The sequence below is a fragment of the Leptodactylus fuscus genome, chromosome 1 (assembly GCF_031893055.1).
Source record: "Leptodactylus fuscus isolate aLepFus1 chromosome 1, aLepFus1.hap2, whole genome shotgun sequence".
NCBI lineage: Eukaryota > Metazoa > Chordata > Amphibia > Anura > Leptodactylidae > Leptodactylus > Leptodactylus fuscus.
The window spans coordinates 252,294,979-252,314,894 of record NC_134265.1 but is presented as its reverse complement, the minus strand read 5'-3'; the positions used below and the strand labels follow the sequence as shown (position 1 = coordinate 252,314,894).

The 19,916-nt window shown below is 40.7% G+C and overlaps 1 protein-coding gene across 1 annotated transcript; it reads right to left on the bottom strand.

Annotated features, from left to right (window-relative positions):
• Positions 1–760: 760 nt before the first annotated feature.
• Positions 761–19,189, bottom strand: LOC142217281 (alcohol dehydrogenase 1-like). The gene is made up of 9 exons (XM_075285476.1): positions 19,099–19,189; positions 11,447–11,548; positions 10,126–10,267; positions 9,690–9,777; positions 7,821–8,040; positions 6,892–7,152; positions 4,195–4,330; positions 3,242–3,380; positions 761–1,062 (listed from the first exon to the last, which is right to left on the bottom strand). The coding sequence occupies exons 1-9, from the start codon at positions 19,114–19,116 to the stop codon at positions 1,029–1,031; spliced, it is 1,140 nt and encodes a 379-aa protein (XP_075141577.1). The 5' UTR covers positions 19,117–19,189; the 3' UTR covers positions 761–1,028.
• Positions 19,190–19,916: the final 727 nt, after the last annotated feature.

Below are 19,916 nucleotides of genomic sequence, written 5' to 3'. Positions count from 1 at the left end.
GATTTTGGTCCCAAGTGGAGGCGATTCTACTCAAAGTCGGGCCTCCCAATATTACACTTTCACCAGTGTCTGTGTTATTAGGTTTACCAGAGAACTTTTGGGCTCCCTCTGCTCACAACCTGGTCACATTATTGGTTCAAGCAGCAAAACTTCTGATACCCCCACATTGGCTAGAAAAAGATCCCCCTACTATAGAAGAATGGGTATACAAAGTAGATGAACTAGCCAGGTTAGAGGAATTATATAACTGGGAGCTGCGTAAACATCAGGCTTTTAAGGACCTTTGGCAACCTTAGTTTCCCTTCTGGAGATAATTCACTTCTAGTTAATACTTAGCTCATACATCAGCTGTTTATCAATCGATTCCTTCAGTTCTAAATCGTTATTCTATGGTACCTTTGGACCCCTAATTTCCCCTTCTCCTCATCCCCACCCTTATTTCCAATTTGCTCTGCTGTTTTCTTGTATTGTTTTTTTATGGTTACCCATGCAGATGACATTCTCTGTATTTGAATTGTTGATACTATATTATCTGTTCCTGCCGAGCCTTTCTGGTGCTTTTTGTATGTTAATATTGAAGCTTTTATTTGTTCACTCACTTTAATAAAAAGAGAATTTGAAAGAAATATATATCAAACTGAAATGGCTGCTGCAAACACCAAAATATTTAGAACTAAAAATGATTAAGGTTAATAGGGGTGCCCAAACTTTTTCATAGGACTGTATATATATCTGTGCGTACAAATGCGGTACCACTATTAACCACTGAAGCCGAAATCATATAGTTTATTATCAATTATCAGAAAGATAATGAAAGAAAAAGTTACATTTTAAAGAGGCATAAATGTCAGATTACTTTTTATAGAAAAAACACCCAACATGCTGCGGTAACACTATCAGCAATCCCCACAACAGAAACAACTCAGCCAAAGAAAATAATAAAAAAAGCTAATTTAGTTTAGACATTGATATATAACTAATATGAATGTATTAGTTTCTCTGTCATAGGCAATTTTGCTGGATTTCCCTTATTGCTCTGCCATCATAATGACTGTGCGGACACTGTAAAATAAAGAAGATAAATATTTGCAATAATAGTAATATTTCATAGAAAAAATATCAGTAACACAATTTGGAGAAGCCCTAAAGTACCTTATAGCAATTTTCCTATTTAAGGCCCAGGCCCCACATTGCAAAAACGCAACATTTTGGCCACTGCCAGTATTTTTCACTACCTACAAAGTGGATGGGATGTTGGAAATTCCCATCCACACATTGCAAAAAAAATAAAAAAATCCACAGTGGAAAAGCAAGTCAAACATACCCAGCTGACTTTCTGTGAAAAATGCTGCAGAAAAAAAACACAATGCATTTCACATATAGGTCATCCCCCGAAAATAAGTCATGGGGAGGTTTCTGTTTAATTGCCTAATATAAGGCACCCCCCGAAAATAAGGCATCTCCCAAAAACCATTGCAGCCTGCTGAACACTGTGCGCGATGTTCTGTGTGCACAGGAAAGCCGGCCGCTGCCTCTGCTGTGATACCGTAGGTTGTATCCACTGTCCCTGCTATAGGATGAGCTGGGAGATGCCCGCTGTGCATATGCTGCGGGGAGTTGGCTCTCCCAGCTCATCCTACAGCAGCCAGTATCACAGCAGAGGCAGCAGCCAGCTTTCCTGTGCACATGGAACACAGTACACAGCATTCAGCTGCCTGCAATGCCCACAAGGTGAGGCTCCCTGGCAACTGCCGGCAGCCTCGCTAAGCCCCACCCACCACTTCCGCCGCCGTGATCAACAGCAGCACCAGCGCTGCTATGAAGATGGGGAAGGTAAGTAGCCTACCTCCCCTTCCCCTCGCCTAACCTCCTGCAAGTCTTATGGAGCGGGTTGTCCCCCGCTCCATAAGACACCCCCCGAACATAAGACATGTCCTATAATTAGGACGAGAATTTAATATAAGACACTGTCTTATTTTTGGGGAAACACGGTATATATATATATATATATATATATATATATATATATATATATATAGCCAGGGCCGGCTCCAGGTTTTTATGGGCCCTTGGGCGACAGAGCCTCAGTGGGCCTTCTTGTAAAGGAGGTGGGGGGAGTCGAGACACTGTGCGTCGCAGATGAAGCGAGTGACGTCATGCAGGAGGGTGGCGTCACCAACGCCATACCTCCCAATCTTTTAAAGAGTAGAAAGAGGGGCAAAATGTGCGGCACGCTCTGCGCGCCGCGGCAAATTTAGCTCCACCCACTTTTATGTTGATTCCACCCATTCTCATTCATTTATTATGTGCTCCCACACAGTATAATCCTCCTACAGTCACCCGTAAATTATATGCCCCCCTCCATCTCTCCCCCAGTTTCATATACACCCTTCCTCTGCCCCCAGTTTCATGTCCCCCCTCCATCTCTGTCCCCAGTTTCATCACGTTCTCCCCCTTCATCTGCCCACAGTTTCATGTCCCCCATCTCTGCCCCAGTGTCATGCCGTTCCCCCCCTCCCCTTCATTTGCCCCTTCAGTTTCATTGGGCCCCCTCCATCTCTGTTCCCAGTTTCATGCCGTTCTCTCCCCACCCCCTTCCCCAGTGTCATGCCGTTCCCCCCCCCTTCATTTGCCCCCTCAGTTTCATTGGGCCCCCTCCATCTCTGTCCCCAGTTCCATGCTGTTCTCCCCCCCTCCATCTGCCCCAGTGTCATGCTGTTCTCCCCCCCTCCATCTGCCCCAGTGTCATGCTGTTCCCCCCTCCCCTTCATTTGCCCCCCAGTTTCTTTGGGCCCCTCCATCTCTGTCCCCAGTTTCATGCCGTTCTCTCCCCACCCCCTTCATCTTCTCCAGTGTCATGCCGTTCCCCCCCTCCCCTTCATTTGCCCCCCAGTTTCATGGGCCCCCTTCATTATGTTTCACCTTAATATGTAATACAAAACAAACACTTACATCACTCACCTTCCCTCGTTCCCCCGACGCTCCTCTCTCTCTCCCTCCAATCACATACGCGATGCAGGAGCTGTGAGATCAGCTCCTGCTTAGCTCCGGACCGGCTTGCGTGTGTAGGCGTGATGCGATGAGCTGAAATTGTGACAGGCAAGTGCCGGGGGGCCCCCAGAGGCTCTGTGGGCCCCGGCACTTGCCCGACTATGCCGTGCACTGACGCCGGCCCTGTATATAGCCTTTCTAAAAACACATTTTTGATAATATTGAAAATATAACTTCGAGATCTACTTACGATTCTCCATGTCTCATGAGGTCCAGGCCTTTATTGACTTGATCCAGCGGCAGCCTGCAAGTCACTATAGCGCCAAGGTCAATTTTCCCAGACATGACTTGGCTTACTAATTTAGGAAACTCTTCAGTTGCCTTGTAATCTGCAAAAAAATAAAAAATGTTGTTGCTTTTCTCTAAATCAATAACATCAAGTGATTACATTTAAACAACATTCATAATTACTGTGAGTAACTTAAAGGGGTTGTCCAGACAAAAAAATCTTTTTTTTTTCTTTTATAAAAGGTCTGTTAGAGCTAGTAACGGATAAATAAGTACACCCATATACCTTTAGCAGTGTTTAGAGTAATTTCTGGGTGTCTGTGGAAGCTCCTGGCATTCACTGCTTTTGCTTACATGGTGTAACTTCCACCTATGCAGCTTGCTATGTTCCTTCCACACTAGTTCCCTCTCACTCAGCCCAATTCTCTCTCACTCTGTTACACCCCGTCGCTGTCTCCCTAACTAAGCTATCCTGCCCACTTCTAACTCCTACCACTCCCCGTCTCACCAACTAGGCTATCCCGCCCACTACTAATCCGTCCCCTTCCCCATCTCCCTAGTTAAGCTATCCCATACACTACTAGCCCCTCCCCTTCTCCTGTCTACCTAATTAAGCTATCATGCCCACTACTATCCCCTCCCTGGACACAGGAAGGCTGGTAAGTATTGATGGGGATGGGGGAGAAGTAATGGTGACATTCAGTTTGGGAAGAGGTGAAACGGAACGTCACCAGATTATCAGAAACTGTTCCTGGAGCGATCATATGACTACTCCAGGAATATGGGTATTTTATATTATATATTTTTTTTAATGGAAGTAAATTAGACGTTAGGTGGGGGAGTGGGTTTAGTTTAGGGGTTAATTCTTAGTTTATCCTGGACAACCCCTTTAAGTTTATAATTTCTAAATCTCACCTCCTAAGAAGGCTCCATGCACTGTACGTCCAGTTAGCAGCCACATCACATCAAGACAGAGTCTGTCTGTGGAGCAAGGAACACCAATAATAGTGGCAATTCCATAGGAATAATGAGTGGACTGAATCATGGATGCCTAAGAGTAAAAAATATAAATCAAATTATTAGAATTTTTTTTGCTTTTGATCGGAACAGAGTGCAATTTAACCTTATGTTTGAACGTAGAATTATGTGAAATTTGGCCTGAGGACCTACTGTATAGCCCCAAAAATAATATAGAAATACAAGAACAAAAGTCACAAGAAGAGGAATATAATCCCCAATTAAATACTTAGTATTACACACCAATCATAGGCCAGGGGACTAAAATACGTAGCGTGACGACGTCATTGTGCTCATTAATACATTGGTATCCACAGAGAATATGTCGACACCTACGGGTATGTATTAGGGTGACCCTATTTGGGATGCCTCTTTACTTGTGAGGACATGTGTATTTTAGTCCCCTGGCCTATGATTGGTGTGTAATACTAAGTATTTAATTGGGGATTATATTCCTCTTCTTGTGACTTTTGTTCTTGTATTTCTATATTATTTTTGGGGTTAGACTCAGTCTTTGACTGGTGGGAGGGTTTTGGTATTCCTCCGCTACTCTATGGGGAAATTTATCTTTTTCCCTATGTGTGTCTCCCTTGTCTGTTGATGTATTGTTTGATGTGATATTTATTAATAAAGTTATGTAATTTTTACATTTTGTGTCTCAAGTTGTTTGAAATATATTTATATCCGTTTTGAGACCAGGTTGTTTTTGTATTTTTGGGTTCTTGTTTTTGGTTTTCATGACCTACTGTATAGGTCAGTGATGTCGAACCTATGGCACGTGTGCCAGAGAGAGCACGCAGAACACTCTCTGCCGGCACTCGTGCGGTCGCCCAGATTGCTCACTAACGGGGAATCCGATACAGGATTCCCTGTTAGTGAGCGATCACTGCCTTCAGCTGGTTGTGCAAATACACATCCAGCTGAAAGCTGTCAGTATAGGCCACATGGTACTACACAGTATGACCTCTGCACCAGCACAGGCGTGATGACGTAAGTCATCAGCGCGCGCAGTGAACAGAAGAGAGGACGACCGGCGGCCCTTCAGGTAAGTACATTTGTGTGTACTGTCTGGGGAGGGGGCTACTGTGGACCATTTCATGCTGTGTGGGGAGGGGGCTACAGTGGACCATTTCATGCTGTGTGGGGAGGGGGACTACTGTGGAGTATACAGATATAATCCTGTGTTGGGGCCACTGCGAGGCAGATTGTACTGTGTGTGGGGGCCACTGTGGGCCAGATTGTATTGTGTGTGGGGGCCACTGTGGGGCAGATTGTGCTGTGTGTGGGGGCCACTGTGGGCCAGATTGTATTGTGAGTTGGGGCCACTGTGGGACAGATTGTACTGTGTGGGGTCACTATTTATATCACACAGTATCTGTTTTATAGCGGACATGATATTAGTACAGGCTGTAATAACATTTCCCTGTCACTATAAAACAGATCCTGTGCAATGTAAATAGTGAACATTAATTGTTCAAATGCAGAGACCTTTATCTTTCAGTACAAGCTCTGTAAAACCACATTCTTACCACTGTAATTTGTGGGTCCATAATTGTCCACATTGGTTAAATTGCAGTGTTGGCACTCCATGATAATTTATTGGGTTTTGGGTTGAAGTTTAGGCACTCGGTCTCAAAAAAGTTCACCATCACTGGTATAGGTGATAAATACGCAAACCAGTCATTGCATAGCCGTCTGATACACTCCATTGTGTATTAATTGTTTTAGAGCTTTAGATAACCACAGCAAAACTGCTTTTTTTTGTCTTGTGGGATACATCTATATATTCTGTTGTATGAATCAAAGGAAAGCATATACCAATATTTTCACTATAAATGGGTGAAGCTCTCAGGATTTGTTTCGTTATGGGTGGCTAGAGTTCAACTTTTGTTTCAGGTCGAATAGGTTTGGTACAAACCAAACCTTAAAATGGCTTAAAACACAGCATAGAACCTAACTATCCAATTTCTATCTCTCTAAGGCAAACAAAGCTGAGGTTATGTAAAAGTGAAGGCGTCATTATTGTACTCTGGATTCTCTTCAGACTCCAGAGTATAATAAGTGGACGCCCATTGGAGGCAACCAAAATAAAAAAAAATGTTCATACTCACCTTCCATTACCTCTTCTGGGCCTCCTCGTGGCGTCCTGTGCTCCCTGTCCATCTCTTCAATGACACTGTGTGCAAGGGGCTTCTGCTGAGGCCTTTAATTAAGCCTCAGTGGTGAAATGGGCACTCTGAGTGCCTCTGTGACCACTGGTGACCGAATCACAGGCCTCAGCCATTATCCCTAGTGTATGACATCACCAGGATAGGGGGCCTAAAAGAGCTAATGTAAGGAGCGTATAAAGGTTTGTTTTATTATTATTATCACCTACCATAGGCCTCCACTTATTATATTCTGTAGTCTGAAGAGACGGAGTACAGTAATGACTCTTTTTACCTTTACATCATTTTGGGAGTATAATGCGATGACCATATTAGTTGGCCTGAGAAAAATTTCCATTTGTTTGGTACCATCATTTGTGTCATGTTGTATCATGCTATATAATGCAATTCAGTCACCAATACTTTATTGTATTATGCTAATTCTTACCATCACATCAACCTTGCCAATACATTCAAACGCATAATCAGCTCCTCCGTCGGTCATATCTGTTATAACTTCATGGATGGGTTTGGAACAGTCTTTTGGGTTCACACAGTCAGTACATCCTAACTCTTTAGCTTTCTTGAATTTGCCTGGATTGATATCAACTCCAATGATCTTTTTGGCACCAGAAATTTTGCAAGCCATGACAGCTGACATGCCTATTCCACCCAGACCAAACACCACACATGAGCTTCCAGGCTTCACCTGACATAAGAGAAGACACAGATAGTCAACATAGCAGAGGACGTGTGATGTTTCTTCAAATACATGTACTCATGTACTGCTTAACTGCATTGTGGGGATTATTAAAGAAAAGATTATTTTTGTCAAATCTTGCCTGTTATCTAGAAAGTGTAATACAATCTGCTGGTGGAACAGTTATAGAAGAGCAGAGTATATATATATATATATATATATATATATATATATATATATATATATATATACTTTATATATTTGATGGGAAAAGATTAGAGATGAGTGAACACTATTCAGATCAGCTGATCCGAACAGCACGCACCCATAGAAATGAATGGAAGCACCTGTGACGCTGACTTCCTGACGTCACAGGTGCTTCCATTCATTTCTATGGGAGCGTGCTGTTCGGATCGGCTGATCCGAATAGTGTTCGCTTATCTCTAGAAAAGATCCATTATAAATAATTTCTTTTTTCTTTTCCATGCCTATAATCAGTCATCTAGCCATGGTGATGGTTCTCTAAGATGGTAGACAGCACTCCACGTGTGTGTATATAGAGATAACTGTCCAGCACTGACATCAATCTAATATACCCTGCTCTATAACATACTGCCTGCAGATTACACTGAATTTTCTATGTGATAAGTTCGCTTTAAGTATTATAAATGACTTACTTTTGCAGTATTAATAACAGTTCCAAAACCAGTAGAAAACCCACAGCCGATGAGACACACTTGGTCCAGAGGGGCAGCTTTATCAATCTTACAAACGGCAAACTCATCTACCACTGTATATTCAGTAAATGTACTTGTGGACATGAAGTTGTGGATCATTTTTCCGTTGCAAGAAAATCGGGTGGTTCCATCAAGCATGAATCCAACATTCTTTCCAACACTAAAATATAAATAAAATAAATTAGGAAATTAGCAAATAATAATAAAGTATATACAGTATGTGTATCTATAAATATATACAAATGTATATAATATATGTGGCCGCTTATAGACACAAGACATACCCAACATGTTTGCTTATTTTTTTGTTTACATTATGTGTTATTTAACCCTTAGGCGCACCAGGACGTACAGTTACACCCTGGTGCGCATGACTAAACATGCACTAGCTGCTGAGTCTGTGCTTTTTCATACAGGAGGGACCCGGCAGCATTGCCCATAATCAATGATGACTCTGATCATGGGCATTTAACCACTCAAATGCCATGGTCAAATGCGACCACTGCAGCTGAGTTGTTACTTTCACTTTCTATTTGTGTCTCGATAATGGGACAGCCCCTGTTACGCACTTGTCACGCAAAAATCAAGCCCTCATATGACTACATCATCAGAATAATGAGAAAGTTATGGCTTTTGGAATGTAAGGAGTAAAAAACGAAAACACAAAAATGAAAAATGTCTGCATCTCCTAAGGGTTAAATATAAAAGTGGGATTTTTGAACTTTTTATTATTAGTTTCATTTTTACTTTAAACTTTTTGATTTTACTTTTTACATATGCTACAAGGGGACTTCAACCTAGGATCTCAGATCCCCAGTGCAATGTTCTGCAATAAACAGTATTGCAGAACATTGCATATAGGTTCTTTATGGGAATTGTGCATAGGCAGTCAGGAGGCCATTGCATTGCTTGCTTGTTAACCTGGCAACTAGAGATGAGCGAGTACTGTTCGGATCAGCCGATCTGAACAGCACGCTCCATAGAAATGAATGGATGCACCTGGTACTTCCGCTTTGACGGCGGCCGGCCGCTTAACCCCCCACGTGCCGGCTACGTCCATTCATTTCTATGCGAGCGTGCTGTTCGGATCGGCTGATCTCTAATGGCAACCCCTTGGCTCCAGCAATCTTATTGTGGAGAATCTGAGGGGCAGATCCTCTGGATGCCTTGATTGATATTTATCACAGCATCCAGGAGGTTAAACCACTGAAGGCAGAGTACCTAGGGACTCCGGTTGCTGGCCCTCAGCTGTGTTAGGGTAAGTTGAGATAGAGTTTTTTGTTCTGGACCAAAAGCCGGGTAGCTGCGACTGAAAGCTGGTACACTGCACCGGCATCCAACCTAGCACTCCGCTCCGGATTAGGCCCAATGAATGGGCCTAGTCTGGAGGAGGGAGTGTCTTCAGGCCAAATCGCGACCGAAGAATGAGCATCTCGCTTTTTTTTCTGAGAGCCGGAAGAAGCAGATCCCGGAAAAAAGACCTGAGCGGCTCCCATTGATTTCAATGGGAACTGTCTTTTTGGTCACAAGTTTGAGGCGGATACAGCCTCAAAATCCTGACCAAAATACTCCGTCTGAACTTGCCCACACATAGCTGAGTGGCAGAGGTAATGCCGCAGGCACAGCTTCTGTGCCCACAGCATTACATTGCCGTATAATTACAGTGCTGAGTGCGACGTAATCGTACAACGCAGAGCACAAAGGGGTAAAAATGCATTCTTGTGAGTGCTCTTGCTAAAGAGTTTCTATCCACTGCATAGCTCATGATATAAAGTATTAGTGATATGAAATCTAAATTAAATTGCATACTCATTTTTTTCGCAGAAATTGCTTTCTTCATGCAGGCAGGCTTTACACTTCCAGCACATTGGACTGCACACCAAAATAACATGATCTCCTAAATAAAGGAATATTCAATGACAATAATTAGAAATATAGTATCAGCATTTCTAAGTCAATGTCCATGGCGTCATACACATAATATTAACTGCAGACACTAATAAAATAAGCTTTATCTGCTGAGAAATTTCTCATGTGTGTGTATAGATTAAGAACAATGGCAGGGATATACCAAGGGAGAACACAGTATATATTTCTGAATCTATGGATATATATTCAGAGCACAACAGCGGAATCATTGAGCTATAATTGCATTTATGGAAACTTGTATGTTCCGGAAATCAGAATTACAAAAGTTTCTTGTAATGTGATGTAATGTGATTATAGTTCAGTTACTTTACATTACCTGGCTGAACTTTGAATACACCTTTCCCAACACTCTCAACAATCCCAGAACCTTCGTGTCCCAAAATAACAGGGAAATTTAATTTGGCCATTCCACCTGAGAGGGCATGGTCATCAGTGTGGCAAATCCCACTTGCAATAATCTGTAAATAAAAACAACAAAACAAAACATTTTGATGGAGACCTGAAAAATGAGACCGAGTTGAGACTGCACATGGAGCAGGATTATATAATGGTATAATCACATTGTCATTATTTGCCCTTGGTATTTCTGACATTGATTTTATGTATAATTAATCTCCCTTCCAATCCTGAGGGATTCTATTTCACTCATTTAAATGGAGCAATAGTTGCACATGTGCTCAGCTGCTATATACAGAGTCTATCGGACTGACTGACGTAACCGAGCACTGTACTTGATTGTAGCACTGTACTATCTCCTGCAGATGGTTGAAAAGTTGTGATAATCGGATATCCTCTTTATGGATGTAGTTCCTTGTGCAGAACAGAAATGTGAATGAACAGGTCTATAGTGTAAACCAGCGAAGTATAATAGCAGGCAGCAGTACAAGAGCCCTTTTCACAGAATGTCCACAGAGGTTTCCCCTGCAGACTTTCTGTTTCCATTATACCTATAGAGGTATAGAAAACCGCTACAGGATAGAGGCTAAATATTTGCTATAGGTAACATTTTCCTTTTAATTGTTAGGTTAAGGTTCCACGTAGCGAAATGCGTCTTAAAACTACAACAAAAAAGAATGTGTTGACTTCTTTTCTAATGCATTTCCCTTTGCATACTTTCTTCTTTCTTATAGGGAAAAAGCTTCCAATTCTGAAGCCAATATTAACATGCTGCCATTTTCAAAAATGTGTTCTTGAAAACTCTTTTTTCCCCCCCCTGCAATATGTGAATGAAAAATGAAATTTAATCTTATTCCCTGTGCTGGTATGGTAAAATGAAGTGTTGTTTTTTGTTTTTCCATAATGTGGAGCCTTAGGGTCCATTCACACGGAAGAAAATGGTGTGAAATTTTGTGTGAAATTTTCCACTCTGAAAAAAAGCCTTCCATTGATTTCAATGGGTTCTGCTAGCTTTTTTTTTCCCACTAGCGGATAGTTCCTCTAGTGGAAAAAAAGCTGGTAGAACCCATTAAAATCAATTGGAGGCTTTATTTTTTAGCGTGGAAAATTCCACACCAAATTCCTCATTTTCCTCTGTGAATGGACCCTTACCCTTAAGAACACAAGTCAACATTCATAGTATTTTATCAGTCACAAAATAAATATCCAACATAAACTGTAAAAATTGGAAATTAGGTTACCTTGACTCGCACTTCAAAGGCCTTGGGTACAGCAACTTCAATTTGTTCAATAACCAGTGGCTTCTTAAAGTCATAAGCTACTGCAGCCTTGCATTTTATCACCTAGAACAAAGCACATAATCACACTGATACATAAAATGTATTGATTTGCATTGACTGTAAAAGCATTCTAAAATTTTTTTTTAAAACAACAACAAAAAAAAAAAAAACAACCTCCAACCATGGAACTCTTCAATACAAATTTTTACTTTGTTACATATTCACAGTTGAGCATTACCCTATATGACAGGGCTCCTTTTTCTGTCTTGTCATCGATAACATGAACATTTCTAGTATGAAAATACTAGAAAACTAAGGACGAGGCCCCACAGGCCAGAAATGCCGCGGGAAAAATCGTGGCGTTTTACAGTACTTGCAAAGTGGATGGGATTCATGCAAATCCCATGCCCACTTTGCGGAAAAAATCACAGCGCGGACACGCCACGATTTCCAAAACTGTTGCGGTTTTGAAAATCGCAACATGTACAGAAACACCGGTGGCATATCCATAGATATAATTGTAACAGAAAGTCCGCGGAGGAAAATTCTGTGAACTTTCTGTTCAAAGTGCTGCGGGAAGAACCGCAATGCGTTCACACCGCGGTTGTCCAGCGGTTCCAGCCAGTGGGGCCTTAGCCTTAGGGTGTTTTAGACTAAGACCTCACATAACGGGCTGCAGCGAAAAAACAATGCCGGAAAAAATACAGTGGAAACAAATTGGAAATGTATTGTTTTTTTCCTGGAGAGCTTTTCGCAGAAAGTCTCTGCAGAATTTCTGCTTTAGATTGAGGCTCCACGTTGCAGAAACGCAGCCTTTTTTGTTGCAGATTTTGTTGCGGTTTTTTGAGCCAAAGCCAGGAGTGGATTAAGCAGAAGGGAAAAGTATAACAACTTCTTATATATTTCCTATTCCTTTTGTAGTCATTCTTGGTTTGGCTCAAAAAACCGCAACAAATTCTGCAACACCTATAGGGAAACAGCTGATGTTTACGTAGGTATAATGCCATGCTGCAATTTCCAAAAAACAATTGTTTTCCAAATTGCAGCATTTCCATTGAGCATATTTTTCTGCAATGTATGGATGGGGTTTGCTGCAAAAATCGTGGCATTTACCTCGGCCTGACTCTTTCACTCATATTACTTAATGCAAAGAAAAAGGTGTGCCCACCCTAAGTAGACACTATCGTCATATTTTATTGACATTAAAAACAGACTTGCAAACTGTACTCAATTAAAAACTGGTTCCAAAACTGCTAAACCACAGCTAGCCTAGGGTATGGGTAAGTGCTGTGCACCACTGCCAAACTGCGGCGTTTACGTCTCGTGGAGCCCCAGCCTTAATGTTTTTGCTTTCTAGAGTGCACAGCTTGGAGGGAAAGACTAATAACCAGCAAATGTTCCTTAGTGTCAATATATATATATATATATATATATATATATATATATATATATATATATTTCATTCTCTAATAACACTTATGAACTGTCAGTGACCAGTGTCACTTTGTATGGATTAAAGGGATTGTCCCATCACAAGGATCCTATCTATACTGCTTGTTAATGTGGATGTAAGACTTTTCCTAAATACATTGCTTCAGAAAAACTGCTTTGTCCACTATCTTACTTTATTCAATTCTTTGTGGCCACAGCCCCGACTTAGCTGCTCATGAGTCAAGTGATGTATCTGCTGCTCTCAGGGGGGGGAGGAGGGGCTAAGTGCAGGGAGCGAGCCTGTGTATCTAGCTATTCCTGTGTCTACACCACGTGACCTAGCTTCCTGCTATCAGATAGGGGAGAGGAGCTGCTTTCATTTCTTCTGTTCTCCCAGTTATCAGGCTAGCTAATTCAATTGTGTTCATTATGACAGAGACAGGCAGTCTCTGTATGTAACACAGAATGGAGTTGCTGCTGCCTGTACTTCATAGTCCAATATGGGTGGGCGGGGCTACATGTAAATTTTGGGGCGGAGCTAAACAACAGGTTGCATGTGAAACCCCGCCCACCAAATGATGCAAGAAACCAGGAAGAAAGAAGATTTTACAGCAGTAAAGACTGATGCGTATGTGACGTGGGAATACCCCTTTAATGCTTAGTAAAATATATGTGTAGATGGTTCTGTGCCAAAGGGAAGATGCCATATCCATATTTTATATCTTTGTTAATTAACACAGTAATCTAGTAATTAAACATCTGAATGTTCCTTGTGGTTACAAACTCGTACAGATGTGTAGCTACTACTGCTTATCGCTTACATCCAGCTCTAGACTACCGTATACTAATCAATTAACCAGAAATGTGGTGTGCACAGTGTTCTACACAAAATTTACATCCAGTATACTAAGCTATGTCTCAAACCCTGTCCCCCTTGACCCCACACAATCACAATCAGTGTCTTTGTGTCCCAATACAGTAAAGCTCCTAAGTCCCCCCACACACACACAGTAAAATACCCTAAAGTATAATACCCCAAAGTGCTCCTAAGCAGTATAATATCAAAGCAATGTCTAAGAAGGGAGTAAAAAATGACAACAGAAAAAAAAAAATCTGCGTCACATAAGGGTTAATCAGAAGATCAGGTGCCTAGTAACAAAATAAAATACCAAAAAAACAATCTATGTGCTGTTTTATGTACACGTCTAGTTTTCTTAAGTCAACCCAATTACTAGTAGCTATGTAATACTGCCTTATCCTTGCATGACCTCAAGCAGCAATACTGCGTATGCCAAGGATATTCATAACAAAGTAAAAGCTTTCCGGCCCCTCCCTGTTCTCCAGCTCTTGTGCCCATGCCAATGTGTAATAGTACGCTGCAATTCACACTACGGAATGCTTCTTATACTGTATGTGTGGAGTATATTTGTATACTTACATTTGACACGCAAAATATTTCAGATCGTTGTGTCTCTGAAAACAAGTACAGGCTAATACACATCAACTACCAGAAAACCTAATAAACTGCTGCTTCACCTTCAGGTTGTATTACTACTATTACTACTACAGTCTGATTAAAGTGAATGGTTTTTTATATGCAGTAATGTCCAGCACATGTTACTATACATTACAGCGAGGTAGCACAATGATACTAGAATTGTTCAATAATATGGCAATGACTTTCCAGCTGAAGACCTTACTGCAACTAAAAAATCCATGTGTAAACACAGACTTAGGCTGAGGCCCCATGTTGCAGAGATGCAGCCAAAGCCAGGAGTGGATTGAGCAGAAGGGAGAAGTATAAGAACTTCCCATATATTTCACATTCCCTCTATAACATTCTTGGCTTTGACTCAAAAAACTGCAGCAAATTCTGCAACAAAAGAAGCTGCATTTTCGCAATGTGGGATCTCAGCCTTAATAGTGAAAAAAGGGCTATTAGGGCCCCTTCACACGGAATTTACGCTCCGCTCATTCAGACACATATAGACGAGCGCTTCAAAACATATCCCATTCACTTCAATGGGAGCGCGTGTAAAGCCGGCTTTACGCGCACTCACATTGAAGTGAATGGGATGTGTTTTGAAGCGCTCGTGTATACGAGTCTGAATGAGCGGAGCGTAAACTTCGTATGAAGGGGCCTATACACTTTTGAAGACACAGTAGGTGCTGCATATCCATGTTGTAGTAGTTATATACTGTATATACTCGAGTATAAGCCGACCCCAATATAAGCCGAGGCCCCTAATTTTACCACAAAAAACTGGGAAAACTTATTGACTCGAGTATAAGCCGAGGGGGGAAATGCAGCAGCTACTGGAAAATTTCAAAAATTAAAATGGCTGAAGTTTTTGGGTGCAGTGGTTGCTGGGTGCTGGGAAAGGGGAGGGGGTGTTTTGGTTGTCTGTCTGCCCCTTCACTGAGCTTGAGGACTGCTTTTTCTTCCCCCACTTGGAATTCAGTCTGGCTGAATATAAGGTATCTGCAGTGCTCCTATTAACCCCTTCCCGATGGAACAGGAGCACTGCAGGTACCCTATATTCAGTAGACCGGGCACTTTCAGAAACACACTAATGTGTATGTGTTTCACAGTCATTTTCAACTTTTGTATGTATTCCAGGGAAATGAGGGATTAAGAACTTTTATTTTTTATTTTATTTTTTTTGCACTATTTTATGGGAGATTCTATACATTGATATTGTGGCTGGTCAAAGACCCCCCCCCCCCCCCCCACACTCCTAAACAAAGAAAAATTTTTTATTTTTTTTTTGCTAACTCGAGTATAAGCCGAGGGAGGCTTATTCAGCACAAAAACTGGGCTGAAAAATTCGGCTTATACTCAAATACATACATATATATATGTATGTATATACATAGGGTTTACAGAGAATGGTCCGAAAAAGAAAAAACATCCAGTGAGCGGCAGTTCTGTGGGCGGAAATGCGTTGTTGATGCCAGAGGTCAGAGGAGAATGGCCAGACTGGTTCGAGCTGATAGAAAGGCAACAGTGACTCAAATAGCCACCCGTTACAACCAAGGTAGCCAGAAGAGCATCTCTGAACGCACAGTACATCGAACTTTGAGGCAGATGGGCTACAGCAGCAGAAGACCACACCGGGTGCCACTCCTTTCAGCTAAGAACAGGAAACTGAGGCTACAATTTGCACAAGCTCATCGAAATTGGACAATTGAAGATTGGAAAAACGTTGCCTGGTCTGATGAGTCTCGATTTCTGCTGCGACATTCGGATGGTAGGGTCAGAATTTGGCGTCAACAACATGAAAGCATGGATCCATCCTGCCTTGTATCAACGGTTCAGGCTGGTGGTGGTGGTGTCATGGTGTGGGGAATATTTTCTTGGCACTCTTTGGGCCCCTTGGTACCAATTGAGCATCGTTGCAACGCCAAAGCCTACCTGAGTATTGTTGCTGACCATGTCCATCCCTTTATGACCACAATGTACCCAACATCTGATGGCTACTTTCAGCAGGATAATGCGCCATGTCATAAAGCTGGAATCATCTCAGACTGGTTTCTTGAACATGACAATGAGTTCACTGTACTCCAATGGCCTCCACAGTCACCAGATCTCAATCCAATAGAGCATCTTTGGGATGTGGTGGAACGGGAGATTCGCATCATGGATGTGCAGCCGACAAATCTGCGCCAACTGTGTGATGCCATCATGTCAATATGGACCAAAATCTCTGAGGAATGCTTCCAGCACCTTGTTGAATCTATGCCACGAAGAATTGAGGCAGTTCTGAAGGCAAAAGGGGGTCCAACCCGTTACTAGCATGGTGTACCTAATAAAGTGGCCGGTGAGTGTATATACTAATATTTGGTCATGTTTCACCAGAAAATGACCTGTTTTTAAATCAAGAGTTATGTTTTTAAGACTATTTGTTCTTAAAAACAATTCCCTGTTATTATTTATATTTAAAAACAATCCTAAAAACCCCGCAGTTCTGACTCTGGCCAATATGCAAAATAATGTACTGGCACTTCTTTTTTTTTTTTTTTTTTGTAGGAAATTTCTTTGCAGCAGTCACCTGACTTATCAGCACCGTATTAATAATCAGAGCTGTCATTTATACTTCGATAAGACGTAGAATCCACAATAAGTGATTTCACAGCTTATCTATTCACCCTCTGTGTGATAACTTCTGCAAAGATCACAGAGCATGCCTAGAAAACTATGCCATAGAAGTCAGTAGGGTCTGCTCCAGACCATTGCATCCATTGCCCATGGTCCATATCCAGGAAAGAGGAAGTCACAGATTATTTTAGGCTTAGTGGCAAGAGTTGGAAGATTTGGTTTTTTTTTTTTTTAATATAGATAACACGGAAAATGAACATCACCCAAAATTCTTCAAAGATATGTTTAACATAAAAATGGTATTTTAACAGTAGGTGTCATTTTCTCATGACATATTCCCTTTCAGAGCTAAAGGCTCACAATAAAAGTAATTTTCTTGTAGCCATCAATCAAACTCATATGGATGACAACATAAGTGTATTGAAAAAGGTTGTGATTCTGGTTTTAGTGGAAAATATAAAAAGCATGTATTATGTGTATAACAATTAAATAAAATTATAATGACGCCTCATAGTACAAAGTCTATTATAAGCTTTTAATAGGGTGTGGTAGGTAAAGCTACATTTACACAACAGGGAAAATTAACCACGTAGCAACAGTTTTTTTATGGCCATCACGTGGCGGCATTAAATTCACTGTATGTGAATGGGGGCTATACACATGACCAATTATTTGATGGTCTGTTTCATGTTCTATATTGTTATCCATTTTTACAGATGCCTCAATACACTGAAATATAAAAATAGGGCGCCTTTATGGGTGCAAAATTGCCATGAAATGTGTCTATATTTTTGCACAACAGTCTTATTAGTGTAGGCTAAGGGGGCGTTCACACTACCGTCGGTTTCCGACATGTAGTGTCCGCTCCTAGTGTCCACTCAAAATCTGTCACGGACACTAGGAGCGGACACTACATGTTGGACACCGACGGTAGTGTGAACGCTCCCTTACCCTCATGATCAGATTACACTAAATGCAGCCACAGTTTTCTTATCATGTAGGCTGGGCAGCTGATAAGCAATAAAATCCATATAAATCTGTATCTGTGCTGTCTGAACTATGAAGCAGGACCATAAATAAAAGCAGGTATCCATTAGTGGGTTGTTAACTGGCTGGATTCTATAAATCATTATGTATGTGATCAGATACAATCTTAATGCCTTCTAGTTATTACTGGGTTATGCATTTAGAAATCCACACCTATCATTACATATGTTACTATTATTCTGTGTTATTTATGTGCCCTTGAATTTCATTAGTAAGTAATTCTAAGCCCTGTAGAAATGGAAAGAGGTTTCCAATTTTGCTTAGCTATTTACTTTTATATTACAATTTTAGGTATAAATTATCTTTCTATATAAGGAAAACCTCTGTAAGATGAGCACTCTGATTTCAATAGACAGGTGGTCCTTCCAAAGGAGAAGACTATTATAGATAAAACATAAGTTCTTCTGCAGAAGAATCCGGTGTGGCCAAAGAATTGGAAGTTTCACTGTAGATGCTATATAATACAATAGCAGGTTTATGAATATGAACAGTTCAACACATTTCATTTTTGTAATAACATTTGCTGCTTTATAGGCTCTATTAGTATTGTATTTGCAGTGTTTATATGAGTAGTGCAAACTTATTAATGCTTAAGTAATCTGAAACAAATGGTGTGTATTAATAAAACATAATTATTTATAATACACATAGTGAACATGATATGTATTCTTATTATAGCTGCATATTACAATACATAACATGATCTTTTCCACCTTAATTTTTACTGGAGTATAAAGGAAATGTGAGTTTTAAATAACATGTGGAACAAAGGATGAGGTCATGAATGTCTAAGCTGTGTGTTCCTGATAGCTTTTATTGTCATCACATTGTGCATTACATGGGTGTTTCTCTTTTATATTAGTTTGTGGAAAAATCTAGTAAATGTATATGTAAATACCATTACGTAATATATATAGTGACAAGATAGACATACATTATTTAGATATACATCAGCTACAGCTATCGCAGTCATTGCTAGGCAGTACACAAACTAAATATCCTGCATATCATACTATTTTCATATATGAGATCTTACCTTTCCTGCAGTTGACATCTCTGCTCAGATAGAAGGTCCTAAGATGGAGAATGAACAGTTTATCAAGTTTTATCTGCCAGATAAAAGTTTTCTGCTTTGAGACTGAAGCAGGCACAGTTTATATAGAGGTACGTTCCTAAATTTGTATACACCCATTAAAGAGCCCTCTCTTGGCACAAACACGTAACCCTCCTCAGGATTACCGAAGACAATTTTCACCAGGTGTGCCAGCCCGCATAATATTTGTTTATTCCTATTATGTTCATCTTTTTGGAGATTTTTGTAAAGTCATTTTGCTTAAATTATCATTTGAAGATTTATTCTGTTTCAGACTTTGCTTATCGCTTGGTTTGTCTGTGTGATGGATAAAACTGAATTATACACAACAGAAACATAAGTGCAAAAAAGGAACAAAAAATGGTCTGCAATGCCAAAAAATATTAACAAGAAGTGCAGTTGCACGTTGTTGTGGCTTTGAACTTTGCTCTGCTAGCACCAAGAGCATTTCTGAAAATACCTACTGTATAATATATATATATATATATATATATATATATATGTAAAAATATAAATGAGGTTCTTGGTTTTTACAATTTGAGAAACTATCATTTTGTCCATCTGTCAACGACAAGTCAACTTCACCTCTTATGGCCTTATAGTCTTCAGTAAAGGGCAAGTGTATTTCAGCCATATTATGCCTAACATACACCACAAACAGGACCTGTGGCCTCTGAATGAATATGGGAGCATAGTTCACCCATATAATGCTCTAATTAAAATCAGGACAGTTGAGTGGTGGGCACGAACCAAAATGGATG